Source organism: Syngnathus typhle, linkage group LG10 (assembly GCF_033458585.1).
Source record: "Syngnathus typhle isolate RoL2023-S1 ecotype Sweden linkage group LG10, RoL_Styp_1.0, whole genome shotgun sequence".
NCBI lineage: Eukaryota > Metazoa > Chordata > Actinopteri > Syngnathiformes > Syngnathidae > Syngnathus > Syngnathus typhle.
The window spans coordinates 4,734,848-4,750,479 of record NC_083747.1 but is presented as its reverse complement, the minus strand read 5'-3'; the positions used below and the strand labels follow the sequence as shown (position 1 = coordinate 4,750,479).

Here is a 15,632-nt window from a genome sequence, read left to right as displayed (position 1 = left end):
ATGCGGCTCAAGACTTTCTCACAAGTATGTAGAATGAGCATGCTGGAATAGCGCTGGCCCTGACTGAGAGGCCGGGCGATTGGTCGCATTAAACATTAATGTTTAGGACAATGTTGAACATTTTAGATGAAAGAGACATTTAAAGAACAAACGACAAGCTTGAAGTTGCCTCAAGTTTTTTTTTTTTATAAAGAAACATTTCAAGAAGAGACTAGCTTGAAGTTGCCTCAAGTCAAGGAGTCTTTTGTTGGGAGTGCCCGGGCGTTGTAGCCGATAGCAGTACCTGAAGTGAGTACACACGCGAGCCCAGTTATTTTCCACCAAATTAAACCCCGGCTGCCACAATGTCCGTACAGTACACAATTGACATCCAACTAACAGAATTAGGCTTTCCCGACATCCTCCAGCGTCAGGAAAGCCTCTCCACGTCATGTGACGACTCGCAGTCACCATGCCCCTCTCCAGCTTTGACGACCCCTGACCCGCCGAGAGGAAGCCCGCTGGTAAAAGGGCAGTCATCCAAGCAGGCCTGTACTTCACCTGAACTCCAGGCAGGTACTATTCTCCAGGCATCACCAGGTCAACAGCTCCAATTATCACAAAGTGGACAAAAGGCTGGTGGTGTGGAGACCCCCGTGGAAGGTGGTGGCAAAAAAACGCCCAAACAGCAACCGGTGGAGAGCGATTCTGATGATAGCGATGTGTCGGTGGTCTGCCAGGAAGAGGAAGAAGATGAGGATGAGAATGAAGAAAGTCTCGACAATGGTATGGCACGCTTTCGACGAGTATGGTGATGCAAAATAACCTTAATTGTGCTTTTTGCATGTAACAGCAAAATAATTGATCGAAGACGCGCGGGCGCAAAAAGACGAGATTGCAACAACACCTCACCCACCCTTGTCTTTGCAGAGTCGGCAAATTCCGTCGACTACGTCTGCAGTGTATGCGGGTTGCGACTGCTCTCCGACTTCAAGCTGCAGGACCACATGAACTTGCACACGGGAGCGCGCCCGTACAGCTGCGCCGAATGCGGCAAGCGCTTCTCGCAGATCCACAACTACCGTGTGCACCTCCGCACGCACGCCGCCAACAAGGTGGACCGGCCGCACTGCCGCATCTGCCTGATGTCGTTTGCCTCGGATAAATCTCTGGAGCACCACCTGTCCAATACTCACTTTGAGAGTCAGTTCTACGAATGCGACCTGTGCAAGCGCGTGTTCACCAACCTGAAGGCCTGCGAGCATCACGTGGAACTGCACAAATCCATGCCTAAGGTTGTCTGCGAAAAATGCGGCCGCCATTTTACCCAGGCCAAATCGCTCAAGCGCCACCAGAAGAAGGCGTGCTACCGCATCTACAAATGCACCGACTGCTCCGAGGCATTCAACAACAAGGACGCACTCCTCAAACACAGCTTCACCCACCTCGGCCTGTTGCCTTACACGTGCGTAAGGTGCCGCTGTCACTTTCGCCTAGCCAACCTCTACCGCCAGCACAAGTGCGAACCCTGGCGGATCCACTGCGTGGCTTGTCTCAGAGAGTTTTCAAGTCAGGGGGACTTCCTGCGACACAAGAAGGACACCGGCTGCTGGGGCAGCAGTGAGGTCAAAGGGGACGAGATCCGATGCCTGGAGTGCGGCCTCAGCTTTCACACCCCCGACGAGCTAAAGAACCACGCTGGAGCTCACCAGAGGGTCCTCAAATGTGCCGAGTGTGGGAAGGGATTCCGCTCGGCCTTGTTGCTGATGTCCCACATGGGCGGCCATGCCGGCAACTCTCCTTGCCTCTGTCAGAGCTGTGGACTGGGCTTTCCCCATCAGCAGAACTACAACAGCCACCTGAAGACATGTGGCCAAACACCCCAGCCTGCTAAACCTGCGGTAAGTGTAGAGTAGGAAGAAACCTTGATAAGATTTTTTGTCATCATCAATGATTTGTTTGTTACTACTTTAGTTTCTATCAATCAGCAAATAAATCAAAACAGCTTGCTTTGACATGTGCTCATTTGAAATACGTCATTTTTCTATAATTGTTTTTCCCACCCCGCTTTAGACTGTCTCAAAGAAGAAGGGCGATCTCGAGACCTTTTCAACCACAAATGATACACCCCCCGATCCAACCCATGTGCTAAACCGCTTGGGCGTACCCGCCACCAACTCTGCTCTTCTCCAGCTCACGAGAGGGGACGATTCCACCCCAGATGGCTGTTGGAAGCTCACCCTTGATAAAATACCACCGCCTGGTACTAATCTCGTCCTGTTAGTTCCCACAAACGGCGACAACCTGACACTTCCACCCGGGATCGCGCAGGTAGTACCAGAAGTCCAAAATCAAGCAGGGATTCCTGCTGATCAACACCTCGGCATCTGGCCTGCGATCCAAGATGCAGAGTGGGAACCAATGGATTTATCCAACAAAGATTCCACTCCAACACCTCCTGCTGTGATTAAAAGTGAGCCGCTGGCGTACGAGGTGGCGGGACAAGAATTGAATGACTGTGTTATGGATCTCTCAACAACGTCCCCCGTAATCAAAACTGAGCCTCAATCTTCTGACTCAATGTAGAGGCCGTAGCAGGAAATTAAAGTGGAGGTTGACTTTTTAACACTCCAAAAGAGACAGTAATACAATATAATGCCTACGTTAAACAGACTTCTAGATGATATTTTGTGTCCTCGGCAATACTCGTTTCTTTTAAGCTAATATATGTATAGTTCTTGATATAAAAAACATTCCTATCTTTGGCACATTAGGATTTTTTTATTTAAAGTGTTCATTGGTACCTTTGCAGTTCTTGCTCAATTTGTACAAGGGTTATTCTTATTTTTGTGTAATTTTTACCTTTTTTATGTGGGAGGTAAACACTGGGTTTTATTATTCTTCAATACTTGAAATATTGTTTGTGCAGCAACATCAACTAAAAGTTTTGCAAGTCGATGATCATATAATTGCTTTTATGTTACTGAATGTGAGAAAAAAAAATGCATGGATACAGTCATGTTTTATTGAGGTTGCAATGGTCTGCAGTGAGGTGTTATGACGGCAGTTCATGCAAAATTTAAATACCTGTTCTGTGAGAACGATGAAAAAGTTGTTACGGAGGTGTCTGCAATTAGATAGCAAATAATATGGCAAATGAGCTGCTCCTTTTCAGGAGTAAATTCACAAGATACAAGTACAAATTGTAGGTCAGATTAATCTAATGAAGTGGTGAATGTTAAATTCTTGTTCATTCATATATATTAGATTTAATTGAATAATGGGAATACTGTATGTTAGATGAACATGAAATAACCACAGAATATATAGCACAGACATAAATTACTGACCATCGCTAATAAGATTCCTATTATGTAGTCTCTACTCAGGAATAGTGCTCAGGACTTTCCTTTTGTTGCATGTGGTCTTCTTTAAGCAACATTTGGTGGTGGTGGGTGAATGTTCAATGCATACTTATTTCACAACGTAGCTAAAATAAAGACTTGTGGCAAAGTTCCATTCAACCAATACCCAAATAGCTTTTGCTTTTGAAAATGACATTTGACCATCTGTGTATCTGCAAAGAATTGAAACAAGTCAACCATAACAAATACTCTCTCTATGTGTGCTGTGATATAAATTTAAGCAGTGTGTTCTATTGTTTTTATTTTTAATCTATTACAGGGTTAATTCATGCCATAAAATGCTGACAAAATTTGATAAAAATATATAGCAATGGTGACTAGTCACGAAATACTAAGATAATCATTCTTAGAACGATGTTGAATTATTTTGCGTATTTTTGTTGTGTTTTATAGCGCTGCGTCATCACGTGACCTGCGCTTTGCGCCTGTAAATATTTTGGTGACGTCAGATCTTAGGATATTATAAAATACGCTACGTTTAAATACTATTTTATTAGCATTACACAATACGAATGTATTATTAAAAATAGATGAAAGTGTTTATTTATAACGTGCGTGGCTGTCGTGTCACCAAATTGTATTTAACTTCCGGTCACATGTCCAAAACGCCTGAAACTTGACATGCGAACCAGCCATTATTGATCATACAAATATAATACCATAAAATGATATTCGGTGTCATTCATTCATCGCGTTTCTTGTACATCTTATAGCAGACGAATTGAATTCAGTCGTGTTTGTGTGAAATGATGGACAAAGACAAGCGTGGCGACAATGTAAGTACTTTTCTCCTCACCATAGCAAGAAGCTAGTTAGTGTCACTCATTTCATTCCGTGCTGCACCATCCAGCTTGACCATAGCAATTGGATGGAGATGCACCAGTTCATCGGGGACCTCCTGATGTCATCTGGGAGCTCCGCGAAGGAGCAGCCAGACATCATGAACGTGTGGAGCATGTTAGGAGGCGACACGCTCAAACAAGCCCGATCGATGCACGACAAGACCGAGGCGGCGCTGAGGAAAAACACAACAAAAGACCGTAGGTGTTTTCAGTTAAATCATAAGAGTGATTTGCATCCCTTAATAAGCTCCTAATTGTTTTAATAATCAAGATGTAAACCTTACAATATTACACCTTGATTATTAAAACAATTGTCACGTGGCACTCGTAGCCAATCAGGAAGCGAGTTGACTGAAAAATACAAGCGAATACTATCTATCTATCTATCTATCTATCTATCTATCTATCTATCTATCTATCTATCTATCTATCTATCTATCTATCTATCTATCTATCTATCTATCTATCTATCTATCTATCTATCTATCTATCTATCTATCTATCTATCTATCTATCTATCTATCTATCTATCTATCTATCTATCTATCTATCATCTATCACATATAATAATGTATATATTTTTTTTATATATAACCCTTTGCCTGTCATGTGTGCTAGACACGCGCCATGTCTGCACCTGCCCCGGCTGCCCGTACTCCTCTCCCAGACAACCCTCGTCCTCGCTTCCACATTCTTTGGAGGCTCCAAAAGAGCCAAATGCATCCTCCACCAGCACCAGTGATCCTCTCCCACCTGACAGTTGCCCTGGACATGGGGGTCCATCTGAGAGCAGGCCCAACCCTGAAACTCTTCCCTCCGAACAGTCTTCTTTGAACCAGTTCTCGTCCATGTTCCCTTGCTCTCCCTTCTGTCACACGCACCACCACTTCCACCACCACCACTGCCCTATCAGCACGTGCCTGCCGTACCCGCAACCTTCCTTTTCCTGCCTGGCGTCTTTGCAGTCCTGCCTGCATCAACGCAGGCCCGAGGAGCGCGGTCGCCCGTCGACGGCTCCATTGTCGCACCCCTGCATGCACTGCTCGGCGTCCTTCTCCAGACCCTCGCAGCTGCTGCAGCATCAGCGGGCCGAGCACGCCCAAAAGGCCTCCGGCTTCCTGTGCACACAGTGCGGTCGGACCTTCAACTCCCACAGCAACCTGCGCATACACCTCCATGTGCATACCGGCGCCCGGCCGTACGCCTGCTCTGAATGCGGCAAGGCATTCAGTCAGTCGGGCGCGCTCAAGATCCACAGGCGGATCCACACAGGCGAAAGACCGTACTCTTGCGACTTCTGTGGGAGGGGCTTCCCCCATCTGGCAGGGGTCCGAGCCCATCAGAGGATCCACACCGGGGAAAAACCTTACCGCTGCAACCAGTGCGGCAAGTGCTTCACCCAATCCTGAGCCCTCAAGATTCACATCCGCATTCACACCGGCGAGCGGCCGTTCGTCTGTAACATCTGCGGAAAGGCCTTCTCCAACCGCTCCGGCATCCGCTTCCACAATCAAACGGTCCACGGTCTAGACCCGGAACTGGCGGGGCCCACCAGGGTGGCGCTCGGGCGTCCTCGGGCTTATCCGCCTGCTAATCTGAACACGCCTCAAAGCCCTGATGGCAACACTTCATCGCCGACACTGAGTCAGCCTGGATTGACGGTGCCCGGTGGGAACGCCGGCAAGTGTCCGACAGAGGGAGAGAGCGCACGGCTCAGTTACGAGTGTGAGGACTGCGGCCTGCGTTTCAAAGATGCGCCTTCACGGAACACACACCAAACTCTGGCGCACTATTCTGTGGAGGAGGTGGAGGCTCTCAAAGATGGAAGCACAAATGAAGGTGTCACCCATGACAGTGGGGAATAGGTTTTGCTTTTGCGGTATGACACACTAAATGGCTGCCAAAATATATTATGTTACAAAACACAAATTACAGTATTATTGCTTGACCTTCCACAGTAGAATACATAATTATATGTTGTTACAACAATTAGAATTTGAACTCAAATGCCAGTGAAATTAATGGAAAGGAAATTTTACTATAAAGTGTGGTAGTAGTACTCGGGCTCCCTCTAGTGGTCTTTAAAAGTCATTGAATTAATTTTTCAAACTGCATAATGTTGCGGTGGCTTCAACGTTGCAAAATCCAGTTCAGTGAATTTATTAAATGCTTTTGAAGTCTTATACAACCTTTCAATATAATGATTTGCATTTATTAATTTTTAAATGTTTCTCTTTATTGGCGTATATTGGTCAAATCGCTTTTAATGTATGTGGAATACTTTTACATCAGTTTATCCTAAAGTGCTTTTTAATTCATTTATTTGTTTAGAATTGTGCCTTACAAATAAAATGTTAGTCTGCAAACGACACTACAATGACCTTCAGTAATGGCACTTTCTGTTCAACCCTTATATATATATATAATACAAAATAGGGAAAACGGGCTGTAATAAAAAATGTATTACTCATTTAATGTTAGTATAAATCACTGTCACGCCCAAAAAGGGATTCAGTACACTATATAAAAAAAAATCCAGTGTTCCTGGGTGGGAGAGTTTTGTGCACTTGTTAAAAACGTTGAAAAAAAGTTGTTTCACAATTTGTTGTTTTGCATAAGCATTTTCAACGTAGAGTTTGAACGTGTCCATTGGGCCTCTTGCGTCGTAAATTATTTTATTATAAGCATGTTAAGCATGTTGCACTTAGCACTATTTATTAGGCAACCGTCCAGTACATCTTTAATATTTCTGGCTCACTAGAGCCACCTAGTGGTGCCATACAGTAAATGACCACCACGCCATTCCCAGTGCATCTCAGTTGGAGGAAAAGGTGACTGTAAATACAAAACTATTCCCATGTAATTTCTGAAAGTGCATCTTTTTTTTATCAATAATAAAAAACGTGATACTGAAGGAGTCATATTCTCTTTCTGCAGCATTGTGTATTTACACTTAGTTCTTTTTTCAGGCACACAGTAGTGTGCAATGGCTTCCACATCACTGTGATCAACTTTAGATTCTTGTGTCACTGAAGATTCTGCTGCGTCAGCTTTATTTCACTTTTAGGCAATACAGTCCATCCCCACTTCTTGCGAGATGGCCTCACAAAGGTTCTTCGTACCGCTGCAATGAAGAGTAACATGACTTCGGTTCAGCGTAAACGACGCTGTAAGGTCGGAGTGCATTGGCGTGGAGGGCGGGGGTGCAGTAGCCGTTGTCGAGCATCCTGTGTGAGGGGCAGTCGTAGTTCCCCGGGGGTCCGATAGATGACGTCTGTTGCCCGCCTGTGTTGCACTGAGTGCCCCCTGCTGAGGGTGCGCACTCCTGCTCGCCGAAAGGTGTGGCGTATTCGGGTTCCGGTGGAAGCGGCTCCGCGTACTCCGGCATGTTGCCAGATGAGTTGTAGTGGCTGAATGTGAATGGGATGGTGTAGCCCTCGTTTGAGGAGGGCCGGAATGTAGAGCCCACCTTCTGTCCAGTAGCAGGCTGTGCATAGTCTAAAAAAAATAAAAAAAACTTTATTTAACATAGTCAAAACAGATTGTTTGTATTCCATCTTGCTTCTGCTAGAAAATTAAATCTGCTAGCAGATGTAATGCTATTTTATTTTCTCGCTTAATTAAAAATGTTTTGTGATAATTGATCGTTTGTTTTTTTCCCCAGCAGTTTAGTCAATCATCGGCTACAATTAGTGGAAATACGGTTTTATCCTGGTCTTCTGTCTCCTCCAACGCACAGATTTAATTAGACAGGCTGTGCCGGTCGCCGCTTTGTCTTAGTGCCGCCCCTCCGTCCTATTTATCAGTCTCAAAAGAAGGGGCCCTCTAAGAGGGCGGGGGGCTGGTGGGAGGCAGGAGAGCTTGGGCTAAGCGGCCTTTATCGTTCGCCAATTAAAGGGTCCCTTTTCAGAGAGGCTTCACGGGCCAAAGAACGGAATGTTTACACAGTGACTGGGTGATGGGACAAAGAATGGACAACCCATGGAGAAAGCTGAGAAGACCCCCCCCTCACCCCGCGTGACAGGAAAAATGAAGGAGACCACTAGAAAGACTGACGACCGAAAAGGATTGAATATACATGAGCTGCATGGACAAATGTATCACTGATATCATTCTGACCATTGAGCGGGGGGCTCGGTAGGGCGTCGTGGATATTTCGCTCAAGAGGGTACGAGATGAGCTCTGATGGTGGGCATGGGAGAGTCTTGATTTGGAAACTCTGGCAACCTGCTGAACACACAGTCACGGTTAGCAAAATAAACAACATTGGCATCAAGTTGAGGGAAGAAGCAGACTTACTTGTTGGCACCGGGTATTTTATTTGCGAAGCCTTTTTCCTGCAGGGAAAAGCAGAAACATAGGACTGTCAGTATTGAATATTTTTAGAATCGATTATTCTATCGATTAATCGAATAATCTCCCAAAACATTTTGCATTAGTCAATTAACATCTTTTCCCATGATTACTGTTTATGGACCAATTGTTTTTGTGTGCTTGGTATTATTTAGTGATTAAAAAACTTCTTTCTGATGAACTCTCCCCATTTGAATCAATTAAAAACCATTGCCTAAGAAAATGTAATTTAACAACCTTCTCTTCCACCAGACTCCAGCCAACAAACACCCGAAGCACGTGATTAGTCCCAAGACCACTCCCACTGCGATGATGACTGGTTGACCGGACCCTGCACAGCCAGTCGTAAGTCATTTGAGTTCATGCTATAAAGCACGTAACAAAGATTCCAAATATATGTGCACTCACTCTGCTTGGAAGCCACTAAAACGGGACCTTCTGTGGATGTGGGAGATGTGTTTGGAGTCGCTTCGTTAGCTTTGCTTAAAGTCGATTCTGTTGGATGGATTAAAAAAAAAAAAGAAGTCAGTCGATGAATAACAAGGGAAGCTCGAAAAAGACTTTACGTACCGTCGGGTGAGCGAGACCTTGGCGTGACTTTGACGGGGCAGCCCAGGATTTGGACTCGAGCTGAAGGTCGACCATGGTAGCGCTGAGGTCGCACACGGATAAAGCGAGCCACGGCGGGAGGATACAGGCTGTTGAGCACTCTCGCTTGACCGTCGGCAAAAGCCTCAAACACCTCGTCGCAGATAGGGAGAGATGCCCCAACTGGTAGTTTCTCTACAACCACATCATCAAATGTCTCAAATCCAACCAACCTTTTCTTCTTTGCTGACAGCGTCTTTGTAAACTTTCCAGTTCGTTCTGTCTCTGCTAAAAAGCAGCGTGTAAGCATTGATGTGGTTCTCGCCCGATGCCGTTGTGATTACCCCTGAAAAAAAGAGAAATGGAACAATGTTGTTTCACTTTGCATTGTCAGTTACACGACTAACTAGTCTGTTGGCTACTAACCAACCAACCAACCAACTAACTAACTAACTAACTAACTAACTAACTAACTAACTAACTAGTATGTCAGCTACTAACTAACTAACTATCAAATTCTGTGTTCAAGATTATTGAGAAGTTGGAAATACTCAGAGAAATTAATGTTCTGTTGATACTAAGTGAACATTTTGATTTCAAACCCAAACAAAACCAATAATTGATTACCATGCTAATCCTTATTTCTTATTTGCGTGTGAATACATAATTTGGCCATTTTTATTATTTGTTTCTTTGAATAACTTTGCACGAATGTACTGTCGTGGAATTGTTCCAAATATACAGATCTAGTTATATAAGGTGATTAGCTTTCATATTGACTAACTAGCTAAAGGTTTATTTTACTCAAACCTACCTGTGATAGAGCTTTTATCAGTGAGTCCAAGCTCCACCCAGGGCGACGGATCGTTCCAATCTGCGGTCCAGACGAGACCCTCGTGTCCTGAATGCACCTTTCTGCTCGACCAGGAAAGTTTGTCCGCAAAAGATGAGGCGTTTGAACCGTACACCGCCAGGATGTTGTTGCATTCTGTTGAGCAATCAGGAGAAAAGATGGAAGTCGTTCATTACGATGCGCTGAAATGTTTTGTAAACAGCCAGGAAATAATATTTACAAACTGTAGCACACTTCAGAATGAAAATATGTGACTTGAGGACGTCCGGTTGTACCTTGAGCGAACACCAGCTTCTTTTCAGATAACGACCCCCTATCCAAAGATAAAAGTCAACATAAAAAAAAGAAGAATTTGACGAAGGCAGTGATGAACAATGTCACGGACGTTTTGGAAAAGATCCCATTCGAAAAGGTAGACTCGTAGCGTGTGAGGCTCCTCCCACGGCTGACGCTCACGCGACCTCCGAGACTGTCAGACGTTGCTCCGGCGTGCACGGCAGACTTACACAGCACCGACGTCTGTGGCAGAAGAGAATAACGAACCACTTTTACACAGAAAATTACAAACATGGACTCTTTGTTTGATTGGTCAACTGAATCTGAATCATTTAAATGGGAAGAAAAACTCCAAACTTGTGGCTGTTTTATCATCAAAAGTTAGAAATGAAAAGAATAGGAAATTGCCGTTAACGTCTTGTAATTTCAAGGAAAAAAATTATATTGAGATATATGTAGGTCTTTAATTTTCTCTGTTTCTCGTTTTTATAGTATCAGCGCTTGGTATCGGTATCAGTCGTATCGCTATCGATCTAGGGAAAAAATAGTATCGAATATGGCTAACCAAGTTGACTTGTAAATGCTATTAACTTACATCTCGGTAGCCTTGCTCGGGACCTCCCCAAATGTCTCCTGTCACATTTTTACAGCCGGCAGGACAGTAAACTCTGAAAAGCATAAGAAATTTAAACGACTCTTGGAACTCTTAAGAAAATGAGAAGCTTGCATTATTCACCAACCTCACATGTGGCGTGCTAAAATGAGACCCCCGTTGTAAACAAGAGATGATATCTGCAACAAGGGAGACAAAATAATGCATAGTGGGATTTAGAGGAAGAGGTGACTGTGTATTAAAACTCTTATATAAGACCCCCCTCCCCCTTTTTACAACATGAGATAGCCCAGTGTGTTGCAAGTGTTGCTATATTAGGGGATGAGCGCTCATCATTGCCGAGATGAGCAAAGCCTTTGTTACGCTGACTGACGAGCTCGGCGACTGGCTCTCGTGTGATCCCAACTAACAGACGGGCGGTTTGTGCGTCCAGACATGGCGAGATTTCACAAACAAGCTACGGGAAGACAGGAAACTGCGATACACGCAGCGAGGTCCCGATGACCTCATCCGGGGAGACTAAGTATAGACTCCTGTTCAGACCGGTCACATGATGTAGGAAAAAACAAAACAAAGTCTCTATCTTTTTTTTTTTTTTCTTCTTCTAACATCACGAGATGTCCCCTTATAAACGAGACGTCATGTAGATGACGTCACGTGACCGTTGATGGTCCTGGTTTTTTAAGAGGAGAAGAGTCAAAGCTCATTGAACAACACCAGTGGCCTCCCGGTATTCATCCTGAGAAGCTTTCCCAGCAAACACATCGAGCACTGATGGCGACTGAGGCTGAATGCCAATCCGTTGAGACAACACACATGCACACACAACTGCACACACACGCATAAAATATTTTTTTGTACACAATATACCAGCCAAGGTTTTGCGCACATATAGCAAAAGAAGCATCTTAGTGGGCGGGCGACGGGAAATCGGGACATACCTGGGTAAAGGTCCGTGGCGTAGGACAACAAAAAGCCCCGTCCAGACAGATGTGACTTGGACTTGAAGGTTATCGTTACTTCATTGCTTGTAAGTGTTATATTCCTTTGTGATGCGTTAAGTCTACCACACACAGGGCCTGAGAACATGCAGAGAGAGAACGGCAAGGATCAAAATGTTGGAAAATTTCAATCATTATTTTTTCATGCTAGTCATAAGCTAAAATGCATCCCGATGCTGTTGTTGTTAGCATATGCTCGTGACGTGTGTAATTAATATTAATTTAATTGTATTGCTCGAGTGCGACAAGCAAATTTTTATTTATTTCTTTCAATTTTTGATTGTATGGTTTCCGTTGAACTTTTTCTCGTTGCCATTGGTGGCTCATTCTGTATTGACATCGTAAAAATCCGATAAAGGTAAAGAAAAAATAAAATACAATCAAACTGAGCAATTCGGGCAAGATAATGGCTTGACCTTCCAATTTTGCTTGATCTCCATAACTTTTGGGATAATTTGGGGTATTAATGATCAAAAGCCAATACACACTATTGCTTTTTCCAATGATAACAATAATGCATCAGCGCCTTTTTTTTTTTTTACACTGGTCCTTTTGTGCGAGTGCAGAACTCAATGAGGCGTCAGCGAATTCACTCGTTGCGCAACACTTGTAAGATTAATATTAAAGAGTTGTAGAGCTGTCACTGCTTGTAGGAACAGTAACCCAGCAGAGAGAAAAAGAACATTACAATCATGACTCAGGTACTCCGGTATCCAGTAACCAACACAATCGGGAATGCAATCCTAGCATCAATTTCTCAATCGTCCTTTTGGTCCAGAGCCAAATTTCTACACCTTCAAGGCACAACTAAGTGTTCTCTGAGTTAGCGTGTTAAATCAATGTGTCACTGAATTGACATGCCCTGAGTGTATTGGCACGGGGAAAGTCTACAATTGTATAGGAGAGAGAAAAATGGGATAAAATTGTGAAATGACGCGGCCAGTGAAATGTCTTACCGAGGCTTGGATGCCCGTTTTTATCTGTGATGACAAGAGAGCCGTTACTGCAATCGGGACTATTTTCAATGTCAAAATCCCCAAAAAGAAGTCTCAGCGTGCGCCCTTCCGGCACACGAAGCTTCCACTTGCACCAGGTGTGACTGGGATATGTACCCGGGTAGTTCTGTGAGGCCAACGTGCCGGATTCTGTGCCCAGGTGTGTATGTCCGCAGCCATCACCTGAGGCGATACAAATAAAGATCTTTCGTTAAGTCAAAAACAGGAAGGAAATAGTCTGCTGTTTCAATAAGTGCATTTGTAAGTGTCAGTATTCTAAAGCAGCGGTGAGAAGCAGAAGATTTTCACACTTCTGCATTGCTAGCACTTCCCGTCTGGTATGAAGACTAAAAAAAGCCTCCTCAGAACACGCACAGGAAACTAGTGGAAAATAGTGTATACAAAGTCTACACACCCCTCTTCAAAATGACAGCTTTTGTAAAATAAAAAAAATGAAACAAATTTATTATAAAAATAATTCCCACAATTCAGATTACCTATGACCTATTTTTACTTTTAAGGGTATTTTTGACGTTTATCTTTTTACAATTTCTATGTCACATAACCAGCAATTAGACCCATTGTAGTGTGTGAGTTTTTTACTTGCATTCTGAACATTCAAAGTGGTTTTAGTGGTCAAATCTTAAGTGGTTGATTTATAAAGAGAGCAGAGGATAGAGATTTTCAATTTTTTTTGGGTCTGTCAGGAAGCCTTTATTTTAGACCAAAACATTACATAACATATTGACCGTAATATAGATTAATTTTAATTAATTATTTGCTTGTTAAAAATAGGACCTTGAAAAAATAATCGCATATCAAATTGCAATCCTAATGCTGAGAAAAAAACAATATAAAAAATTAGTTTATCTTTAAATAAAAAAAAAAAGTTCAGCCCCCTTTTTTTAAACGACTTCAATTCCATTTCCCCCACGCTGATTCATAATTTCCAACATCTGCTTCTGCGACATGAACCGGACTGCAACACTAATATTTAGATTATCTAACCCATCAGTGGGCCACAGTAAACAAGTGAGCAATTTCCCGTAGTGAACACACAGAGGTGGGTTTTGTGGGGGTGCCCGTAATAAGTTAAATGGTCCAGGAATGATCAAAAGATTAAAAATGAACCGGTCACCGTCTGAGCTTCTTCCTTCGTCGTGGTCTTCCTTATAAGGGAGCTTAAGATTTGTTGAGTCCAAACTGCAGGATAACCTTGTGTGCTCACCACACCAGCCCCCAACTTCGACACAGCTCTTCCTCTGTTTTTGCGGCTCTTCAAGCCCCCCTAAGGATTTCCTGGAAATGCCGCAGCGACATACAGTAACCGTGGGCAACCAAGCCCAAATGTGTCACTTTCCGGTGGAAGGCTTATACTTTACTGAGCAGTCCTATGGTAATTTCCCTCCTTGCCCCTATAAAAACAAAAAATGAGCTCATTTTATCCTCATTTGACCTTTTATGGGAATGTATTAAGAACGGCTGCAAAGAAATAGATTAATTTGGGGATATTTTCCTCAAGTGCTCTGCTGGCAGGTCCGCACAAGTTGAAGTGATGCTCACCTGTAGGACTTGCACTACCTTACCCTGTCTAGTGTTTTAGTCATCTTTGTTTTATCCCTCAACAATCCCGACGTTGCGGAATACTGAACGATACATTATGAGTCATTGTATTATATTAACAAAAAAAAAATTGAACAGTGGAAGAAAAATGTCAACTTTCATTGGCAGTAAAAAAAGCCTTTTTTTACACAGAGATACTGCAAATATTGATCCAACACCATTAAATTTCACACAGACACAGGAGAGGCCACCCGTGTGCGTTTTCAGACAGCAATATATCATTCCGCAGTCAGATAATGTAATGTAGGACAATGACTTTTCAGACTGCTGTCATAGACTGCAGTGTATTCTGATTTACGCACAAATGTAATCTCTGTCATAAATCAATGACTTGTGTAAATAGTCACAGTCACTAGAGTGGAAATTATTATTTTCCACCTCAATGCTCTCTGTATGTTCCCCAACAATTATAAAGTGACTATGTAGTTAATCATCAGCCGCTGCGAGGAAACAAAAAGCCACAAGGAGACGGAGAAAAATAACAAATTGATTTTTGTGGGAAAGGTAAACTCATAGCTGCAGGTAAACATGAAGGGAAGAGTATGTAAAGAATGTGTCACGCGTGATCAACCCCCCAAAAATCCGAGAACAGCATGTAAAAGTGTAATAAATGACTAATAATGTTAACTCAACCTACCCAACTGATAAAAAGCCATCTTTGACGTGACAGTGGGATGAGATCGGAGAACAGAAGATAAGACTAAATGCAATGTGTATCAAAAATAGTTTCACAGTCTAGCTGTGAGTTTGAGCTGAAACAATTATTAATTTATTCACATTGCCAATATGTTTTCACATGTTATGCAGTTGCTAGTTTGCAAACGTATAGAATAAAAGCCCCGAGACCAGTAATGAATAGGTATTCCTAACTTACCCTCTTGGCCGTGGACGTGCTTGGAAAGAGCGCAAAATGCAAGGCAGTATCCAACTAAAAGTGATTTCAGCGCATCTCGGATGTTTTCGCATTTTGTTCTCATGATTTCCACACCTCCGTGCAGGCAAATAAAGTGCGAGCCCCTGAAGGCTCTTGAGTGTGTTCTGCTCTCCCCACTGAGGAAAAGTTGGAGTAGAAAGTACTGGGTGT

The 15,632-nt window shown here is 43.3% G+C and overlaps 3 protein-coding genes and 1 long non-coding RNA gene across 6 annotated transcripts; 2 read left to right on the top strand and 2 right to left on the bottom strand.

Annotated features, from left to right (window-relative positions):
* Window positions 1–196: 196 nt before the first annotated feature.
* Window positions 197–4,340, bottom strand: LOC133160865 (uncharacterized). The gene is made up of 2 exons (XR_009715960.1): window positions 4,201–4,340; window positions 197–712 (listed from the first exon to the last, which is right to left on the bottom strand). It is a non-coding gene; the product is annotated as an uncharacterized LOC133160865 (long non-coding RNA).
* wu:fe05a04 (zinc finger protein 629) lies at window positions 345–3,635 on the top strand. The gene is made up of 3 exons (XM_061288751.1): window positions 345–765; window positions 910–1,880; window positions 2,053–3,635. Exons 1-3 carry the CDS (start codon window positions 345–347, stop codon window positions 2,563–2,565), a joined length of 1,905 nt encoding a protein of 634 aa, XP_061144735.1. The 3' UTR covers window positions 2,566–3,635.
* Window positions 3,981–6,633, top strand: si:ch211-79k12.2 (uncharacterized protein LOC568844 homolog). The gene is given in 3 exon segments (XM_061288795.1): window positions 3,981–4,180; window positions 4,255–4,444; window positions 4,865–6,633. Coding segments are annotated over 3 exon segments (1,467 nt in total). The 5' UTR covers window positions 3,981–4,150; the 3' UTR covers window positions 6,112–6,633.
* A 536-nt stretch (window positions 6,634–7,169) lies between these two features.
* si:dkey-34d22.1 (discoidin, CUB and LCCL domain-containing protein 1) lies at window positions 7,170–15,613 on the bottom strand. Of its 3 annotated transcripts, none has more exons than XM_061288744.1 (15): window positions 15,423–15,613; window positions 12,887–13,108; window positions 11,871–12,008; window positions 11,057–11,108; window positions 10,912–10,984; window positions 10,426–10,559; window positions 10,316–10,353; window positions 10,002–10,175; window positions 9,421–9,533; window positions 9,170–9,341; window positions 9,008–9,094; window positions 8,837–8,930; window positions 8,546–8,583; window positions 8,366–8,476; window positions 7,170–7,744 (listed from the first exon to the last, which is right to left on the bottom strand). In XM_061288744.1, exons 1-15 carry the CDS (start codon window positions 15,523–15,525, stop codon window positions 7,350–7,352), a joined length of 1,944 nt encoding a protein of 647 aa, XP_061144728.1. In that variant the 5' UTR covers window positions 15,526–15,613; the 3' UTR covers window positions 7,170–7,349. The 3 variants fall into 3 exon arrangements, with proteins under 3 accessions (XP_061144728.1, XP_061144730.1, XP_061144731.1); XM_061288746.1 differs by having other exon boundaries at window positions 8,366–8,473; XM_061288747.1 differs by having other exon boundaries at window positions 13,043–13,108.
* Between the last annotated feature and the right edge of the window lie 19 nt (window positions 15,614–15,632).

What these genes read in the sequence shown, in the direction of transcription:
- wu:fe05a04 (XM_061288751.1), top strand. Translation starts at nt 345, where the DNA reads ATGTCCGTACAGTACACAATTGACATCCAACTAACAGAATTAGGCTTT. An exon ending in TGAAGAAAGTCTCGACAATG is followed by an intron (nt 766 to 909) that starts GTATGGCACGCT and finishes TTGTCTTTGCAG; the next exon opens with AGTCGGCAAATTCCGTCGAC. An exon ending in CCCAGCCTGCTAAACCTGCG is followed by an intron (nt 1,881 to 2,052) that starts GTAAGTGTAGAG and finishes ACCCCGCTTTAG; the next exon opens with ACTGTCTCAAAGAAGAAGGG.
- si:dkey-34d22.1 (XM_061288744.1), bottom strand. Translation starts at nt 15,525, where the DNA reads ATGAGAACAAAATGCGAAAACATCCGAGATGCGCTGAAATCACTTTTA. An exon ending in AAACGGGCATCCAAGCCTCG is followed by an intron (nt 12,009 to 12,886) that starts GTAAGACATTTC and finishes GCATGTTCTCAG; the next exon opens with GCCCTGTGTGTGGTAGACTT. An exon ending in CTGTCAGCAAAGAAGAAAAG is followed by an intron (nt 9,342 to 9,420) that starts GTTGGTTGGATT and finishes ATCTGCGACGAG; the next exon opens with GTGTTTGAGGCTTTTGCCGA.